Source organism: Sinocyclocheilus anshuiensis, unplaced genomic scaffold, assembly GCF_001515605.1.
Source record: "Sinocyclocheilus anshuiensis isolate Anshui unplaced genomic scaffold, SAMN03320099.WGS_v1.1 scaffold63, whole genome shotgun sequence".
Taxonomy (NCBI): domain Eukaryota; kingdom Metazoa; phylum Chordata; class Actinopteri; order Cypriniformes; family Cyprinidae; genus Sinocyclocheilus; species Sinocyclocheilus anshuiensis.
In genome coordinates, this window is record NW_015552625.1 from 2,503,591 (window position 1) to 2,520,248 (window position 16,658).

A 16,658-nucleotide genomic window follows, 5' to 3' on the forward strand; every position below is an offset into this window, starting at 1 on the left:
CAACATTTCTGTTACTCTGATGCCATCATAAATGCCTGTCCTGTTTGACATCTTCATGCCAGAGATTTGGGCTAATTTAAGCAAAACCATGCTAGGTTTCTTAGAAAAGGGTTTGCAGAGAATTATCCATTTGTTCATGATGACTACTTTAAAAATCCTTTTAGATACTGCTGGGGTGGGGGGTATTATTCCTTTCAACAAACAAACATAACTAAATAAATACATAAATATTTTTCTAGAGAAAAAGACTTAATTTACAGTTGAAATTTAGTTGGAAATGAGCAATCATTAAGACACAGTACAAACCATAAACTAACTTTAGATAGATAGATGGATAGATAGTGGACAGACAGACTTTTTTAAAGAAAAAAAGGCAGCCAGAAAAAAAAGGTACAGCGTTCTGCTCCTGACTGGAGCTCAATATAACTTTATTGCAAAAATACAAGTTTGATTTCTAGCACAGCATTTACAATAAATCCGAATCCGTCTGTACTTAAGGTCAAAGACTGAATATCTGTACACACTTATATATACAGCCTTGCTTTTTTGCCATATCTGTTTGTATTTTAACTCAGAAAAAAAAGGAAGGAAGGGTAAATCAGTCACAGATCCCTGTTCTGACAATAATTACGCCAGGGCAGTGTTACACTGCATATTAGCCAAACAAAAAAAGCTTCAGATAATTCGCCCAGTGGGAATTCAACACAGAGGCACTCCGATTCACCGTTAGGTCCTGATTTACGAAACCATAATACATGCAAAACTGTTCTGGTGAAATAAAAATAAGAGAGCATGTGATTGGTTGAGGTATTTGACATGCTCTAAAATGTATGAAAAAAAATGTTTGGCCCTGTTTCAATATTAACTACTCTTGTGTTCACTAGGATGAGCAGGTAACACTTTCATTTCCATGAAATGGCACATTGCACCATCAAACTCAGCTAATAGCCGACAGACACTCTCAACACTTTCAATGTTTAAGACTTAAACTAATTAACCATCTCAAGCCACAAGTTCCTCCTCAACAGCATTCAAGAAATTAAATAAAAAGAATATAAAAAGCATTCATTCTCCAGTGGGGGAAAAACTAAAATGATCTCAACTGAAAACGGCAATTCTTGAATTTAGCACTATTATAATAAGCATTATTATGTGACTGAAAATGTATAAAATGGACACTGGCACCCAGTTACTTTGCCTTTCACAAACCAAGGCACTGCAGAATGTTCTGTCCTTCTGTTTTCGATCTCTTAAGTCTTAAAACAGCCTGAAAAAGTTTTGCACTTAACAGTTAATGTAAGATATACTGTAGAAACCAAAAAGTTCAACTGTTGCTACTACAAAATATTTAAAATAAAAAGATCACAACAGGTGTCGGTGCTACTATCAGGCAGAACAATACTGTACACAAAAATATCGACACAAATGCCAATGAGGTTGTTGAAAGTTGACTGTTGGTACCTGATGTACCTCTGATTACTTGCACACACTGACGTTACAGCCCTCTAAATGAAGTAGTTACACATAAACATTGTTTTCCCATAAAAATGGGAGAAGTTACAACAGAGGAACGCTTCTAACTTAACACTTCTGAAGTGCACTAAACTTGAGTTAACAGTTAAATTACTATCACAGAACTAAGTAAGGTTAGCTTGGAAGGCTAATTGGAAACTAAAGCATATTTGTGCATATACGGAGCAGACACTGTATATCAGCAGGCAAGGTTTGTCAGTCTTGGCATTTTGTGTTTGCATCAGTTAAGATGCAGCGGCCCACGCAGCAAAGTGCTCTGTTCTTCACAGCTTTGTGCTGAGATGGTGGCCAATTAAAGTGAACCTAACTCTGTGGAACTGAATTTGCAGTGGAAATGTTTAAAAGCGCAGGGAGTGGACATCCTCCTTTTAGCGTTTAAATGCAGCAGCTGCGTTTAAAATATGCTTTTGGAAAATGACCACTCCACATTCACATATGAGCCAAACATCATTGTCTTTCACTTTAGCCAAAGCAGCTAACCTAAGACCTTCCTTTTTTGCTGTGTGAAGAGCTTCACAGAATTGGCATGGGCTCTCACATTTACTTCCAAGTCAGAGAATGAGTGCGTTGAAGGATGCGTTTCCTGCATGACTCAGCTGGTCATTCTGTAGTGGTTCATATGGGCTCTGCAGGTCTGGCAGTAGCTTCTAGTGGGCTCAGCTGGGTTCTGCTTGCACAACCCGCAGATATAAACAGGAGGGCCACGGGATGTCCCACCACGTGGTTCTGTCCTGGGGAAGACATGAGTGTCCCTAGCAGCCCTCCAGTCCCTGTCGGGGGGCACATCAAGGCGGAGGGGTTGGGTCGGCGGCTCAAGGTGAGGGTGATGATGGCTGGAGTGATGCAGGATTGGGGTGGTTGAAGCAGATTGTTGGTGGGGCTGTCTGTAAAAGCCATCCATTGTCCTATTTGATGCTGTAGTGCGGTGAGGGTGGGATAGTGTGGCGTAGGCTGCGTCTGGGTGGTTCCGGGGGCCTGGGCCCGCTGGGGGTCCCGGCCTTGCTTGGTGCACAGGGGGCCCAGATGAAACTGACCTACGGTGGGCCCTTGGAAGGGTGCCGTAGCTCATTGCGACATTGTGGTAGTTTTCACGGGAGAAAGTTTCACCCCTGTCAAGCACAGCCAAAAACTTGTTGGCCTTTTGGCAATCTCCTGCAGAGAGGAGCGAAGAAAATTAGAATTGTTGTTTATAGCAGTGATGCATCCTGTGTAGGGCTGCATGATTAATTATAATAAAACAAAATCTTGATATAGCTTAGAGCAATTGACAAATCACAAAAACTGTAATTTATATAAATATGTTTTGCTTGTTTTAAAACAGATATTTTCTATATTATAGTGATTATTATTATTCAAAAAAATATTGAACAAATAAAAATAATAATAATAATAATTATTATCATTATATATTTTTGAGAAAAAATGCTATTAGTTTTTTTGTGCAGACCTTATGAAAGGTCAGAAAATTGTTAAATAGACAAACAGAATACATCTTGCCAGATGAATCATCAAGCTTAACCTCAATAGCGTTTTAGGTCCTTTGACTAGTTTAACAACAAAAGTGTTAAAACGCAAAATCACAGACAACACAGATGGCAGCCTCTTGCAGACAGAGTAAAAAGCATCTGTGTCTGCAACATGAAGGCTGAAAGTGCGGGTGGGGTGAGATGGTTACCTTTTTGTCCATGAGAGAGCCTCAGTGTCTGCTGGTGCAGGTGTGATGGAAGGGCGGGGTGGTGGCGGTGGCTTGGGTGAGGGTATTGGGGCTGCGGTTCATGAGGGAACATAGGAGGATTGTGGGAAGTAGGGGTTAAAACATGCAGGGAGGTGCTGGAACGACGTGTGGGGAGTTGCACATTCACATGCGTGGACATCCTGGAGACATGGGGGTCCTTTATGAAAGAAATAAAAAAAAAAGTAATGAAAGGATGAGAGAGGAGGAGACATGAAAATAATAGGAGTTCCCAGCAGCACCATGACAAGGACAGAAATGACACACACACACACACACACACACCCACACACACACACACACCCACACACAAAAACAATTGGTAACTAAAGAACAGATGGACAATGGACATATAAATGAAATAAAATATAAAAATGAAAACAACGAAAATAACTTAAGCTCTACTTCAGTGGTTCTCAAACTGGAGTCTGCCAACTACTGGGGTCCATGAAGGATTCCAAGAGATCTGTGAGATGATTGGCTGATTTAAACAAATAAATAAATCTTATTATAACTGAAAAGGTAGTTTTGCAGCTGAAGTGATACGTCGTCTAAAAACCACTATGTACTTAAGTTTCTTTGTCTTCTCCACAGCCACACCAGGTGGCAGTATTCCTCTTTCAAAGTGAGTTCACAAACATTTAAGACCACACTGCCTAAAACCATGATGTAACATTTCATACATACTGAGAAAAGTACTTGAAAGCTGTTTTTGCAGCAAATTAAATGGTGCTAATGTATTCTGAGTGCACAATATGAGGTTTGAGTGTTTGACCAAGTGACTTTAAATTGTGAGACACCCACAAAGCTGCGAGACGGGGGTACATCAGTCTGTCCTCCAATGACAGTCCCACTCAGACTCCGAGCAATTCGTCGCAGGTTCTCGGCACTGTATGATTCATCCTCACCCAGTGGTGCATCATAGGCCGCAGCAGACACAGGCTGCACACACACATAATGACACTGCATTAGCATTTCAAATCCTTATCAAATACTAAGAAAGATCTTCACTTTGTGTGATGACAATTATACACACATCTTATACATAATACTATAAATACTACTGAAATAATGCAGGTATGCCAACGCACCCTCTGAAGTGATTTAGTGCTGTATGCTGGCGTCCTGTAGGCACTCCTCTCGATCTCTGCTGTAGGGGTTTTAGAACGACCAAGTGTGGCAGAGTATCCAGCGTTGTGCTTACGAGAAGCAGCGGGACCTAGACGAACACTAAATTTATACAACCTGGTTCCAGAAAGGACAACTCATAAATAAATAAATATATAAATAAGTTAGGTATGTAACGATAGTATCAATATTGTGATATCGTGATAGCAAAACTATCTCGATATTATCGTGGTCACATGACGATATGAAACGATAGGTCCTCCAGGCAAAAAGTGTAGTTTAAAAAAAAACTACACTTAAAAAAACGGCCACCTGTTATGCTTTATTTTCACAGCAGATGATGACAGCATTTCACAAAATTTGTAGTGAGACGCGTGTTTGTAAGTCTGTTTTCACTGAAGCTGGAGTTTTCCTTCAAAATAAAAGCTCTACTGCCATTTCCGTCAAAATAAAAGCTTAAAAGTATGCAGTATGAATTGCTGACAGCTAGCAGTTTAAATGCAGTCTAAATTCAAAATATCTCTTTCAAGTGTAGAAATTAGGAAAGAAGTATTGTAATTTCCCTACTGTAGTGTAAAGCAAAAATAATATACCTATGAAATGTTCATTTTCATTTCAATTGTTTTACAATATATGGCTATTACTCTAATTGTTGTTATTATTAAAGGGGTCATATGATGCGATTTCAATTTTTCCTTTTTAGCAACATCATATGACCCCTTTAATATATTCTAATTTGTTTGGATTCCTAAAACACCAGTGTGGATGTAATTTAGACTGAGACAGTGTATCACAAATAAAAAGAGAGTTGAGTCCCCTTTAAAGTTCAGGTACAAGTCAATTCACTGAGTTTTTACTGACTTAAGTTTTCTTAGTTAAGAACATGGGTTGGAGCTCTTACTTTTGAACTCTCGTGCATTTTTATATAGATTTTTTTTACGGTAAAACGTTTAATTATTTTTAATATGTTTTTAAATAACTGAAATTTACTGGGGTTTTTTTGCTACGTATACGTTTTTTAAACATATTTCAACAGAGTGTTATATGAGATCTCAGTGAGATCTTGTTCGAAATTACCTGATCTGTTGGCTAGCTGAGGGCTGGGTCCCTGTGGGGCTCGGGGCATGCTGGGAGCCTTCAAGCTGGCCTGATAAAGTGAGTCCAGCTCTGACAGCTCCTCACAGGGTGAGCCACGTCCCGAACGTGCACAATTCTGGGAGTTGTAGTATCGATTGACATTCTCGGCCCACCGCTCCACGGGCATAGGGCCGGCTGGACGCTGATCCCGTTCTGGTGAAGACCGGGACGGAGGACAGGGGGACGAGGGGGAGCGGAGGACTGCTGGAGAGTATGGGGAGGCCTCCATCTCAGTAGGACGGCCATCAGGACGTTCCAGACTGCGACAGGACCAATTACACGAGGGTGCCAGGAGTGATTTTTGACAGGCATCAGAAGCATGGCTGTGGGGTGTGTGGGTTAGGCCGTGGAGAGACAGAGGACGAGGCGGGTTTTGCAGTCCTTCCCCTGAGTTGGATTGATCAGAAATGGAAGGTGTTTGACGGGCACTGAAATGAGATGAACTAGAGGGCGTATTGAGAGGAGCCGACGACTTAAGAGGAGCCTCACAGCCATTCAGTGCGATCACAGGCACAGTGACAGAACGGAGCATACTAGAAGTTTGTACAAGAGAGTTTGTGGTGGTTACAGGGTCTCTGGGGCCCCACGTGTGTGAGTGTGGCCCATTCTCTGTCACAGCAAGAGGACTGGAGTTGTCCCCTGCATTGTCTTGCTGCTGGCAATGTGTATCGGTATGGTAGGAGGAGACAGGAGGGCCGGGGGCTTCAGAAATCGGTTTATTTGTAGACTGAGGTTTCATGTGGAGAGGTGATGGTGGTCTTAATGCATTTTCTGAAACTGCCTTCTCATCCTCTTCTTTAACATTTGTCAGAAGTATTTGGACCGGGACAGACTGCTCACTAAATGCAGAACATGAAAAATAATAATCAGTTTCTGATAATAAATAATGTGAACCTACCTGAGTCAGTATCTTGAATCAGTTCTTGACGATGTCATGCAGTATACAGATTTGTTTCAGCCTCTCTAACAACGTGACATTACCTGAGCAGCTCGTTGCAATATGATCTCTTACACTAACCTGACTTTCAATTCTTCAAGTTAAAAAAAGTATTGATCATTATTTTTAAGGCACAATGCATGTTTCCTCTTCCCGTGTGCAGGGCTCCTGGAGTGCACACACACACATATACACAACTGCAGCCAGCAGCAGGTACCTGAGGGGCTGTTTCTGTTCCTTCTCTTCCTCCTGTTGCTTCTGCTGCTGCTGCTGCTGCATGCGCTGCTGCAGACCTCGTGCTCTCCTCATGCACTTTTGCATCCTGCCCTGAGCGTTAGCGCTGCTCTCATGCAAGGTATGCCTGAGTTTAGCTACAACGCAAACAAAACAAAACAAAAAAAGGCAAAAGAAAAATGAAACAGATGCAGAAAATAAAGAGCCGAGTCATGGGGGACATGCAAACACACATTACAAAGAACTGAAATTAAAAGGGTTTTGAAGGGTCCTGAATTATGAGGAAGGGGTTGAGGGGAGGGTCACACAAATAGGGGAGATGGGGAACCTAGTAAAATCCTTTACACAAATGTTAAATTATCTCAAGCACAAAATGATTAAATTATAATGAAGTTGACTTAAATCAAAATGAATTGTAGTTCAGCCACTGAACTTAAAAAAAGCAAATTACACGAGGCTAACACCACATCTCAGTATAATTAACTATAAATAATTACAGAATTGAGAATTCTTTCCTCTTCATATGAGCTGCAATCTACTCAACCCTACAGAGGCTCTGGAAACCGAGAGGCAGGGGGGGAGTGAGGTGTAGGTAACACACAGGGGCCAGGCCATGGAAGGTGCAAGAGTGTGTGTGTGTGTGTGTGTGTGTGTGTGTGTGTGTGTGTGTGAGTGCGTCCGTGCATGTGGTCACCCCATAAGTGACAAAGCTCAGGGTATGACATACAAAAGACAGACAGACGTAAAATGACATTGGTAAGCAAACAGCTTTTACATCAACCGCAGACAGAAAGATACAGAGAGCATTTTATTGACATTCACAAAAACTGATAGTTGGAGCTGGATAGCTGGATTCACGAAAGAAGTTAAGAAGTTTCTTAAATTCGTAAGAACATTTGAAAGTACAATTTTCCAAAAAAAAAAAAGCTTAAGCTCTAAAATAATTTTTTTAATATGTCTGGAGGCAGACTAAACAGGCTTGCAGGGGACGGTTTACGCAGGCTAACTGACTGGATAAGTCCTGCATCCTTCACCACAAAGATTATGAGGTAAAAAAAACATGCACAGATGAATTGTCCACAAGAAAATCTTTGCATGTGCTGAAAGTTGCCAAATTACAAATTATGTCAAAATTATACAATTAAAACGAGGTCCCTAACTGACATATTACTAGCATTTATGATGGTTTTTAAGAAAATTATTTTCAGGAATTCAAAAAGATCAACATTCTTAAAGGGGTCATATGATGCTGCTAAAAAGAACATTATTTTGTGTATTTGGTGTAATGAAATGTGTTTATGCGGTTTAAAGGGGTCATCGGATGCTCATTTTGCACAAGTTGATATGATTCTTTAGGGTCTTAATTAAAAGTCTATAACATACTTTGGTTAAAATTTCTCAATGTTAGTGTAAAAAACACCTTTTTAAAACTGTCAAAATCAGCTGTTTTATCAAGCCATTATAGTCCATGTTGCTTTAAATGTTAATGAGCTCTGCTGGCCCTGCCCCTCTCTTCCGAGCTGCTCTCAGAGAGACTGTTTACTTTAGCCGCATTCATCGTGAAACTTGCTAATTAGCACATTATTAGGAAAGGTGATTTGCAAAGATTCATAAAAAACCCCTATACTCACTTCTGTAGATGAGGCTGGATCACGAATGATTCGAGCGAACAGATGCATTTAGGCTGATCGGGAGTGGCGCATTCACTCCAAAGCGAAAGTACCGTTAATCCTCTGCGTCTTCAGCAGCTCAGATGTCGGGAGTAAATGACGATTGCTATATTCATTATTACATCCAACAATAAAGCACCTCAATCGCTTTCGCTTTCACAACGAAAAAGCGTCACACACCGCGGCCTTGAGTGATCGGGGGATGGAGGCCTAGAGTGAGCAGAGGCCGGCTCGAGTGAGCAGAGGCGGGCGGGCTTGAGAACGGCGCTGCCAGCGGATTCGACGAAGGAGCGGCCAGCGGGCTTGCGGCAACCACATGTGACAACCCCGGGTTGGACTCCGCTTTGTCCAAAACACTACTGTCAATCAACTATCGTGGGAGGGGCCTGTACAGAACTACGTCATTCTGACAGGAATCTCAGATCAGCCTGGTTTGAGAAAGGGGATTTTAAAAAATAGGGATTTAAAAAAAAACACTGGATGGATTTTTATAATTATAGGATGGATGTGTGCACACACTTCCAACATACATTTATGTTCAAACAACTTGAAAAGTAAATTTTGCATCTGATGACCCCTTTAAAGAAATAACTTGAAGGTAGGTAGGTGTGTGTGTGAATTAGTAACATAACATGAAATTGAAATCGCATCATATGACCCCTTTAAGAAATGTTTTTTTGGTATACAAAATATTCTTAACTTTATTCTTAAGTTAGAAGTTAAGAATAAAACAGCAGTTAAGAATTTCATTCTTAAGAATGTTTTGTGAATCCGGCCCCTAGAGTCTGGTCAATTCCAGTTACTTTAAAACACTTGCTAGTCATGGCTTAAGGGGCTGCATGCTAGGCACTGTATTAAAAAAAGTTTAATGTTTAAATGTAAAAGGCAATCGTTCGATGTTTAAATGTAATAAATATATTAAGATAAAATTTATTAAAACAATTTTAATAACTGCAGAATAAAATGGTGAGTGTTGCAGATAGGATTTGGAACTGACACAAAGGTAAACAACTTTTGTTTATTAGACAAGGGACATGGTGATTGGCTGATGTAGATCTCAACATGGTCACACTTGACTAGCATCAAATCTATTTCAAATGCAGCAGACCTTAGTGTACATCATTAGGGCTGTTGCGATTCGTCGATTTTATTCGACTATTCGATTTTTTTAAAATCCTTGACTTCATTTTGCTCCGAGTCGACTAACCGGCAAAATACCGGAAGTGGCACATTTCACAGACGAGAATGTATAAAACACATTATTAGTCTGTTTTCCAAGGCTGCATGATATATTAAACTCATTTAAAAATCATAATTAAGCATAATTGTGAATTCACAAATGCTACGATTTAATTAAATAATTATATGCGATGCAGTTCTAATACAGTATATGCGCTTTAATTATTTACATGCGTGTAGGTTAAGTACATGCAGCACACAGCATGTTAAGTACATGTGGCTCCGTTCACAGTAGTTCCACAGGAACTGTTAGCATTTACATGTGTAGAGCGTCTCAAAGTCCATCTCTGCATGTTGTTTTTTAATTTTATAGTTCACTAACATCTATTTTTATTACCACAAAAAAAAAAAATTATAATTATAGGGCACTATGAAATCCGTTTTATTTCCAAATTCAGTTTTTTCCATTTTCATTTTTCTATACTCTGTTTTAATGGTTAAATTAAATTTTATTAATCAAAAAGCCTGTCTAATTAATTGAGTTTTACAGTTTTATCTTTACCAAATTCTGTTTTCCATTATTTTCTGGATTCCATTTTAATGGTTCCATTAAATTTTAATAATCAAAAGCATCTCCAATTAATTTATTTTATTTAAAAAAAAAAAAGTTTTGTTTTTCAGAAATACTGCACATTTACATTTTTCTCCTAAATAAATTCTGGTAAATATTCCTTTAAAAAGTGTTTTTTTATTATAATTTTATTATTAGTAGACTAGAACACGTGGATATGTTGTCATTCTTACACTATAATACTGAACTTTGATTTCAGTTATTTGGACTATGAGATGGACACTTGGATTTCTTTGGCTTAATGAAATATAGTTGAATAAAATATTCTTAAGTAAAATTTTGATTTTTTTGTGGGAAATTAATCATTTAGATTAATCAATTAAATGATAAATTAGTCGATAGATTAATCAAAATAAAAAGTCGTTAGTGGCAGCCCTATACATCATACACTACACAAAGTATTCATTAAGGTTACCATAGCACTAGGTCCAGGTCGCACTTCTTTAGGGCTGCTGGTGGGTTTCTATGGTTACAGGCAAATCAGCCTGTATCATTATGACCTCACAGTCAAAATCAAAAATACTCAGAATAAGGAGGAATGTCGGCCCATGTATATGCAGACTTAAACCATGTCACTACTATTGTGTGAAGGCAGACAGTAAAAGTGTATCTGGTGTATTAGTGAGAGTCTTTATATGGAACAGAGACAAACACACTCAAACACAGAGATGTACAGACACACAAACATGTGGCAGTAATGATAGCAGGAGCAGGCTAAGGGCAGGATTACTTACACATTGCTTCGTTAACCACAGACAGAGCGGCGGCCACCTCTCCTGCCTGTTCCAACCTCAGAGACTGGTCTAACAGAGACTCTGCCTCCAACACACACCTCTCAAAGCCTCTGATGCTTATCACTGAGGCTACCAACTGGGGAACCCATATTGCTTTAAAAATTATATTCTGGAATTTTCAGTCAAAAGTTGTGACTGGCAAAAAGAGTTTTGAGAGGTGACAGGGCACTGCTAGGTATTCTGGGTGGATGTTTACTCAGGTCAAAGGAGCTCATCCCAAGTTTCTATTATGTTCTGGTACCTAGATATAGCTCTGATATAACTATGATGTAGCACAACATTTAACTCTAAGGCAAAGTTTTGTTGTTTTGTCTTTGTGTGTATTACCCTGTGCACCATTTATTCATGAGTATTAGCTATGTTTTATGGACAGGCTACTTATGATGAACTCTATTACCATCTATATTATCGGTATATTGTAAGGTAAAAAGCAGTTCAAGTAGCTCAGTATATTGACATCATATCTTCTAATGAAATATATGGTTATTACAGCTGCTGATTCTTCACCGTTTAACAGAATTGTTCTTTTTTACACCGACAGTCTTAGCAAACTCCACTAAAGTTTTGTCTATAAAGCAATGCATAGATATAATTATTATAATCAGTATTGAAATATTACTTGTTTTGTTATGAATTGAAACATTTGCTTTACTATGTAAAACATCCTCCTGAAGGTGCACCAAAGAAATGCAGTAAAATAAATTGGACCAGTAAACCGGCCTTATGCTGGTGTGCAAGTACCTGAATCCTCACTGTCGTAGTATGCTTTAGTGTAGTGATGTAGGTCTAGACGAGAAGCCAAATCCTGAGCTGACACTGGCGTCCCCCGGGGGTCAGCATAGAGCAGCAACAGCGGCTGGGAATGCCCCTTTATACAGCGGGACACCACATCCTTCCACTTGGGCCCAATCTGTGAGAGAGAAAATAAAAGGCAAGATGTTGAGAGTATAGTTTTAAAGCAGTTTAAATAATACATTTGACAGATTTTCCTAAATTAATCCCTAAAAAGCTCAACCAAATATTACTCTCACCTAGTGAAAAACAAAACAAAAAAGCAAAGACCAGCTGAAATGTTCTGGATACCCTGAATAACAAAGCTGAGACTGAAACTCAAGTCCGACAAGTTTCTGTCATTTTCACACCAATCTTACCCCCAAGACTCCAACTTCCCAAATGGATGACTTTCTCTACGCTCCCTCCATAAACAGACAGGATGCCCGAGCGAGCCGCAGTAACAGACAAGCATGCACGAAAACGTGAAAGTGTGAGCGGGACAGTGAGCTTTAGTGTGTGTGTGTTTGTTTGCGGTGGACTATCATGGCGGATTCTGTCTGTAGGCCACGCCCTGTCACTGTCCAGCTGGGGTTGTAAACAATAGTGGGATATCCTTGTTTTCAGAGGGCTTTTGTAGGAGCTCTGCGCAGCTCACGTGCAGGTCAGCATAGGCTTGCCAGACCCCACAGAAAAAGCTGCTTGGTTTGCAACTGTCTAGAATCCACAGCCCTGCACTGCTATTATGAAGATAAAATTCTGCAAGTTCAGAACTAAGGGAATGACATAACACACACTATTTGTTTTTCCAAGTACCTTTAATACTTGCAGGAATTATGCAGTAAACGTATCACTGTAAAAAGTAGGGATGTACCAATATATTGGTACCACATCAGTCATCAACCAATATTCGAGATTGGTATCAGCTGATAATGAGCATTTAATTGAGCATTCTCATTTTCTATATTTTACTATTCAGATTATCCTTGCGGCCATCTAACTCTTACTGAAAGTTAATTTTTAAAATTCTCAAAATTAGTATCCATTTGTCATACTGTACATTATAAAACATCGTTTTATTTCTAATTTAGGTAAAATAGTACAGAATTTTAGTATTTTATACAATTAATATTTTATACTTAAATAAAATTCAGCATTTATTAGTTACCAGTCATAATATGGAAAATGCAAAAGCTTGGGGTCAGTAAGATTTTTTTAACGTTGCTGAAATTAGTTTTCTATATGAAATCTGATATCTATTTTAATATATTTTAAAATGTAATTTAGTCCTGTGATGGAGTCTTTAACCCTCTGGGGTCCGAGGGTGTTTTGGGGCCCTGGAGAAGTTTTGACATGCCCTGACATTTGTGCTTTTTTCAGTTGCTTAGTAGCACCATAAAACGCGTATCTGCGTTTGTCGACCCCAAAGGGTTAATGTAGATACTGATCAATTTAATGCATCCATGCTGAATAAAAGTATTAAAAAATTGGAACGTTACTGTACATTGTCGGCATGTGCCAGATTTGTGCATAATAACTTATTGACGTTCACTTGCTATGAACATTGTGCCATTCCTGTCTTTATGTTATGACCATATACAGAATGTGCACTAATGACTATTGACGCATTGAGTTACTGGCATGTGCACATATACCTGCACACACAGACAAACACACCAACACAGACTCCTAAGTGGTGAGTCAACAAGCTGTCGAATTATGTAAAACAGCACACGCACATACATTCAACCACCCACCCACCACATGCTGGGAGCCTGTGGGGCACTGCTAAATAACGAGCCAACACATTGGTCTATCCCAGTTAATGATTCTACACAAACTCCCTGTGGACAGAGCAAGCAAGGAACATTAGATCAGGGCATGTATAAATAAAGCCCTACGAACAACCCTGGCAAACCGGCAAGCTAAGGGCTGCATTTTTCACATTCACTGGTTACACAAAGCCCAGATTATTACCTCTTTCACATGAGCGTCATCGAAGTAAATCCACTTGCGGATTTTGGTTTGGAAGAAGAAAGTAGAGTAGTGTTTGCCATAGTAACAGACCACGCCCACAAGGTAGAGCTCCGCCTGTTTGGCCTTGTCCTCTGTCACTCGGTAGAACAGCTATGGGTGAAACGAAGGACAAGAGGTCGCTTATTACTCAAATACAAACACATTCACATACACACATAAAAGTAGACCCACACAACCAAACCATTACAAAGATTACCTATTTTAAGTGACCATGAGATCTTTCAAAGGCATTAAAAACATCTGTGATGGAGATTATCAAATCACCACTCTTGATCTCTAGATGTATTTCAGTTTAAAATAATCATTTGTTTAGGCCTTTTAAAACGGTTTTACATTTCACATTGAAACGTGAACCCAGTACTTAGTGAAATGCAAATTTTTGACTCACACAATTTTATGTGCGAGTCATTGTCATTGATGCAACAAGTTTGACAAGTTCTGCCTGTAATTCCCATGTGCATCACAGTGATCTCAGAGTTGTAGCACTGCTGTTTGGAGCCGAATGCATTTATCACCATCTATAACTTCAAAAGCTTCTGTTTTCAGTTGTGGATTTGTTCATCTATCAACCGATTTATATCAGCGGAATTGTGTGTAGTTTGTGGGATATTTTAACTACTGGCAGGTTGCATGTCTTACATCTCCGAGCCGCAGGACGGTGCCCAGGCTATGAATGACGTCTTCTGCTAGGTCAGAGTGGTCTGAGTCCCACACCAGGCCAATGGTTATGATCTCTGGGGAGTTCATCAGGACACGTCGAATACGGAGCTTCTCTCCACAGTTGCCCTTTAGAGGAGAAAAAATGTTTTTAATTTTTTTTTATATACTGGAGCTTGAAAGCTCTGGAGCTATAATGAAACACACACATACTTACATTAGCCATTACCATTAATTCCCATTCCCCCTGCCCAAACTTACACAGTCACCCTAATATAGATCAGAAACCACAGATGAACACCCATATTTTGTGTGTGTGTTTAGGTTGCATGAAGCATGTCTGAGGGTCAAGATAACATGTCTGTTTCAGATCTACACAGATTGTTCTTCAACTTTCAAATGTGTTCATTTCAAAAGGAAATCTTGCCATAGTGTCAACTCAAAACATGTTTACTTCCATTAATACTAGTGAACAGACAAACATAAAAGCATAATGTCATCTAATAATGTAATGATTCATTATTATATGAATGTCGTATATGAATATCAGAGAAGTCAAAATTTAAGCTTGGTTTATGCTTGAATTAGAAAAAAATATGTACTTGCCAATAGGCTTAAAAAAAACCCAACTTTTTTCCCTTTTGAATATAAGAAGTTTCTAATGCTCAAAATATCAAAATACGGTAAAAACAGCAAGGTTAAAAATATGAATACAATTTAGAAACTGGTTTGTATTTTCATATATTTTAAAATGTAATTTATTCCTGTGATGACAAAGCTGAATTTTCAGCAGCCATTACTCCAGTGTTCAGTGTCACATGACCCTTTCAATGCTGAAAACAGATGCACTGTTTAATATTTCTGTGGAAACCATTATACTTTTTTCAGGATTCTTTGATGAATAGAAAGTTAAAAATAACAGCATTTATTTGAAATATAAATCTTTTGTAACATTATAAATCTCACACTTCTGAAGGAAGTATTAATTTTGTAAAAACGTAAAAAAAAAAAAAATCCTCCTGACTTATGTTATTTTGCCTCTGAAGTAAATATATCTTGTTTCATGGATGTTTAGATATTTTTGCTGGAAAACAAGACAAAAATACTGATTAAGAAAATTATTTTTTTGCAATGTGATAAGCCGTCATGCCTTATCCAAGGAAATCCTGATCTGACATGAAAACAAGTGTGCGTGCTTTGCGTAAGAATTTGGTCCTCCTCAGGGCCACGAGACAAATTAACATTCCACTGATTGCATCCTGTTTTGACCCAGCGATTACTTAATGGCCACAATCCTATTCAAACCCAGACAAGCGCCACATCCACACACACACACACACACACACACACACACACAGTCCCAGGCTTCATTATGCCTAATTAGCACTTGATTTGATAGAGCTGAGTGTGTGGCGGAGTGTGGTAATGCTAACCGGGCAGTTGCGCAGGTCTCCCACAGTGCTGGCGTTCCTCAGCAGCTCTCCGAACATGTCTGGGGTGGGCTTCTCCCGGCATTCCAGCATCCGCACTGCCTGGTTACTGTAGCATAACCAACACATGTCACACATTAAGATAGCACAAGCAATACACTGCAGCTCTCATATCTGTAATTACGGGTGAAGTGTTTGTATTTGTTGGCTTTGATTTAGTAAACATGTTAACAGCCTATAATTACTATATGAATTTAAAAATTAAAAATGGAATTTGTAACACTAACCTAAACAACTGACTCAAGTGTTTAAAGGGTTAGTTCATCCAAAAATGAAAACAGGCTTCATTATGCCTAATTAGCACTTGATTTGATAGAGCTGAGTGTGTGGCGGAGTGTGGTAATGCTAACCGGGCAGTTGCGCAGGTCTCCCACAGTGCTGGCGTTCCTCAGCAGCTCTCCGAACATGTCTGGGGTGGGCTTCTCCCGGCATTCCAGCATCCGCACTGCCTGGTTACTGTAGCATAACCAACACATGTCACACATTAAGATAGCACAAGCAATACACTGCAGCTCTCATATCTGTAATTACGGGTGAAGTGTTTGTATTTGTTGGCTTTGATTTAGTAAACATGTTAACAGCCTATAATTACTATATGAATTTAAAAATTAAAAATGGAATTTGTAACACTAACCTAAACAACTGACTCAAGTGTTTAAAGGGTTAGTTCATCCAAAAATGAAAATTAGGCTGCGTTTTACTCACCCCCGATGCATCCTAGGTGTATA

General features: G+C 39.2%; 1 protein-coding gene across 1 annotated transcript in view; it reads right to left on the bottom strand.

The window, feature by feature from the left end:
• Positions 1 to 393: 393 nt before the first annotated feature.
• Positions 394 to 16,658, bottom strand: part of LOC107666364 (inactive ubiquitin carboxyl-terminal hydrolase 54-like) — a 48,579-nt gene continuing 32,314 nt past the window's right edge. Inside the window, exons 6-17 of the mRNA XM_016457625.1 lie at positions 16,281 to 16,436; positions 14,423 to 14,569; positions 13,724 to 13,873; positions 11,717 to 11,885; positions 10,916 to 11,044; positions 6,685 to 6,838; positions 5,471 to 6,369; positions 4,357 to 4,484; positions 4,070 to 4,207; positions 3,209 to 3,425; positions 2,090 to 2,685; positions 394 to 2,012 (exon numbers count right to left, since the gene is read on the bottom strand). Of these exons, the coding sequence (XP_016313111.1) occupies positions 2,126 to 2,685; positions 3,209 to 3,425; positions 4,070 to 4,207; positions 4,357 to 4,484; positions 5,471 to 6,369; positions 6,685 to 6,838; positions 10,916 to 11,044; positions 11,717 to 11,885; positions 13,724 to 13,873; positions 14,423 to 14,569; positions 16,281 to 16,436 (2,847 nt within the window). The 3' untranslated portion in view covers positions 394 to 2,012; positions 2,090 to 2,125. The remainder of the gene's footprint in view (positions 2,013 to 2,089; positions 2,686 to 3,208; positions 3,426 to 4,069; positions 4,208 to 4,356; positions 4,485 to 5,470; positions 6,370 to 6,684; positions 6,839 to 10,915; positions 11,045 to 11,716; positions 11,886 to 13,723; positions 13,874 to 14,422; positions 14,570 to 16,280; positions 16,437 to 16,658) is intronic.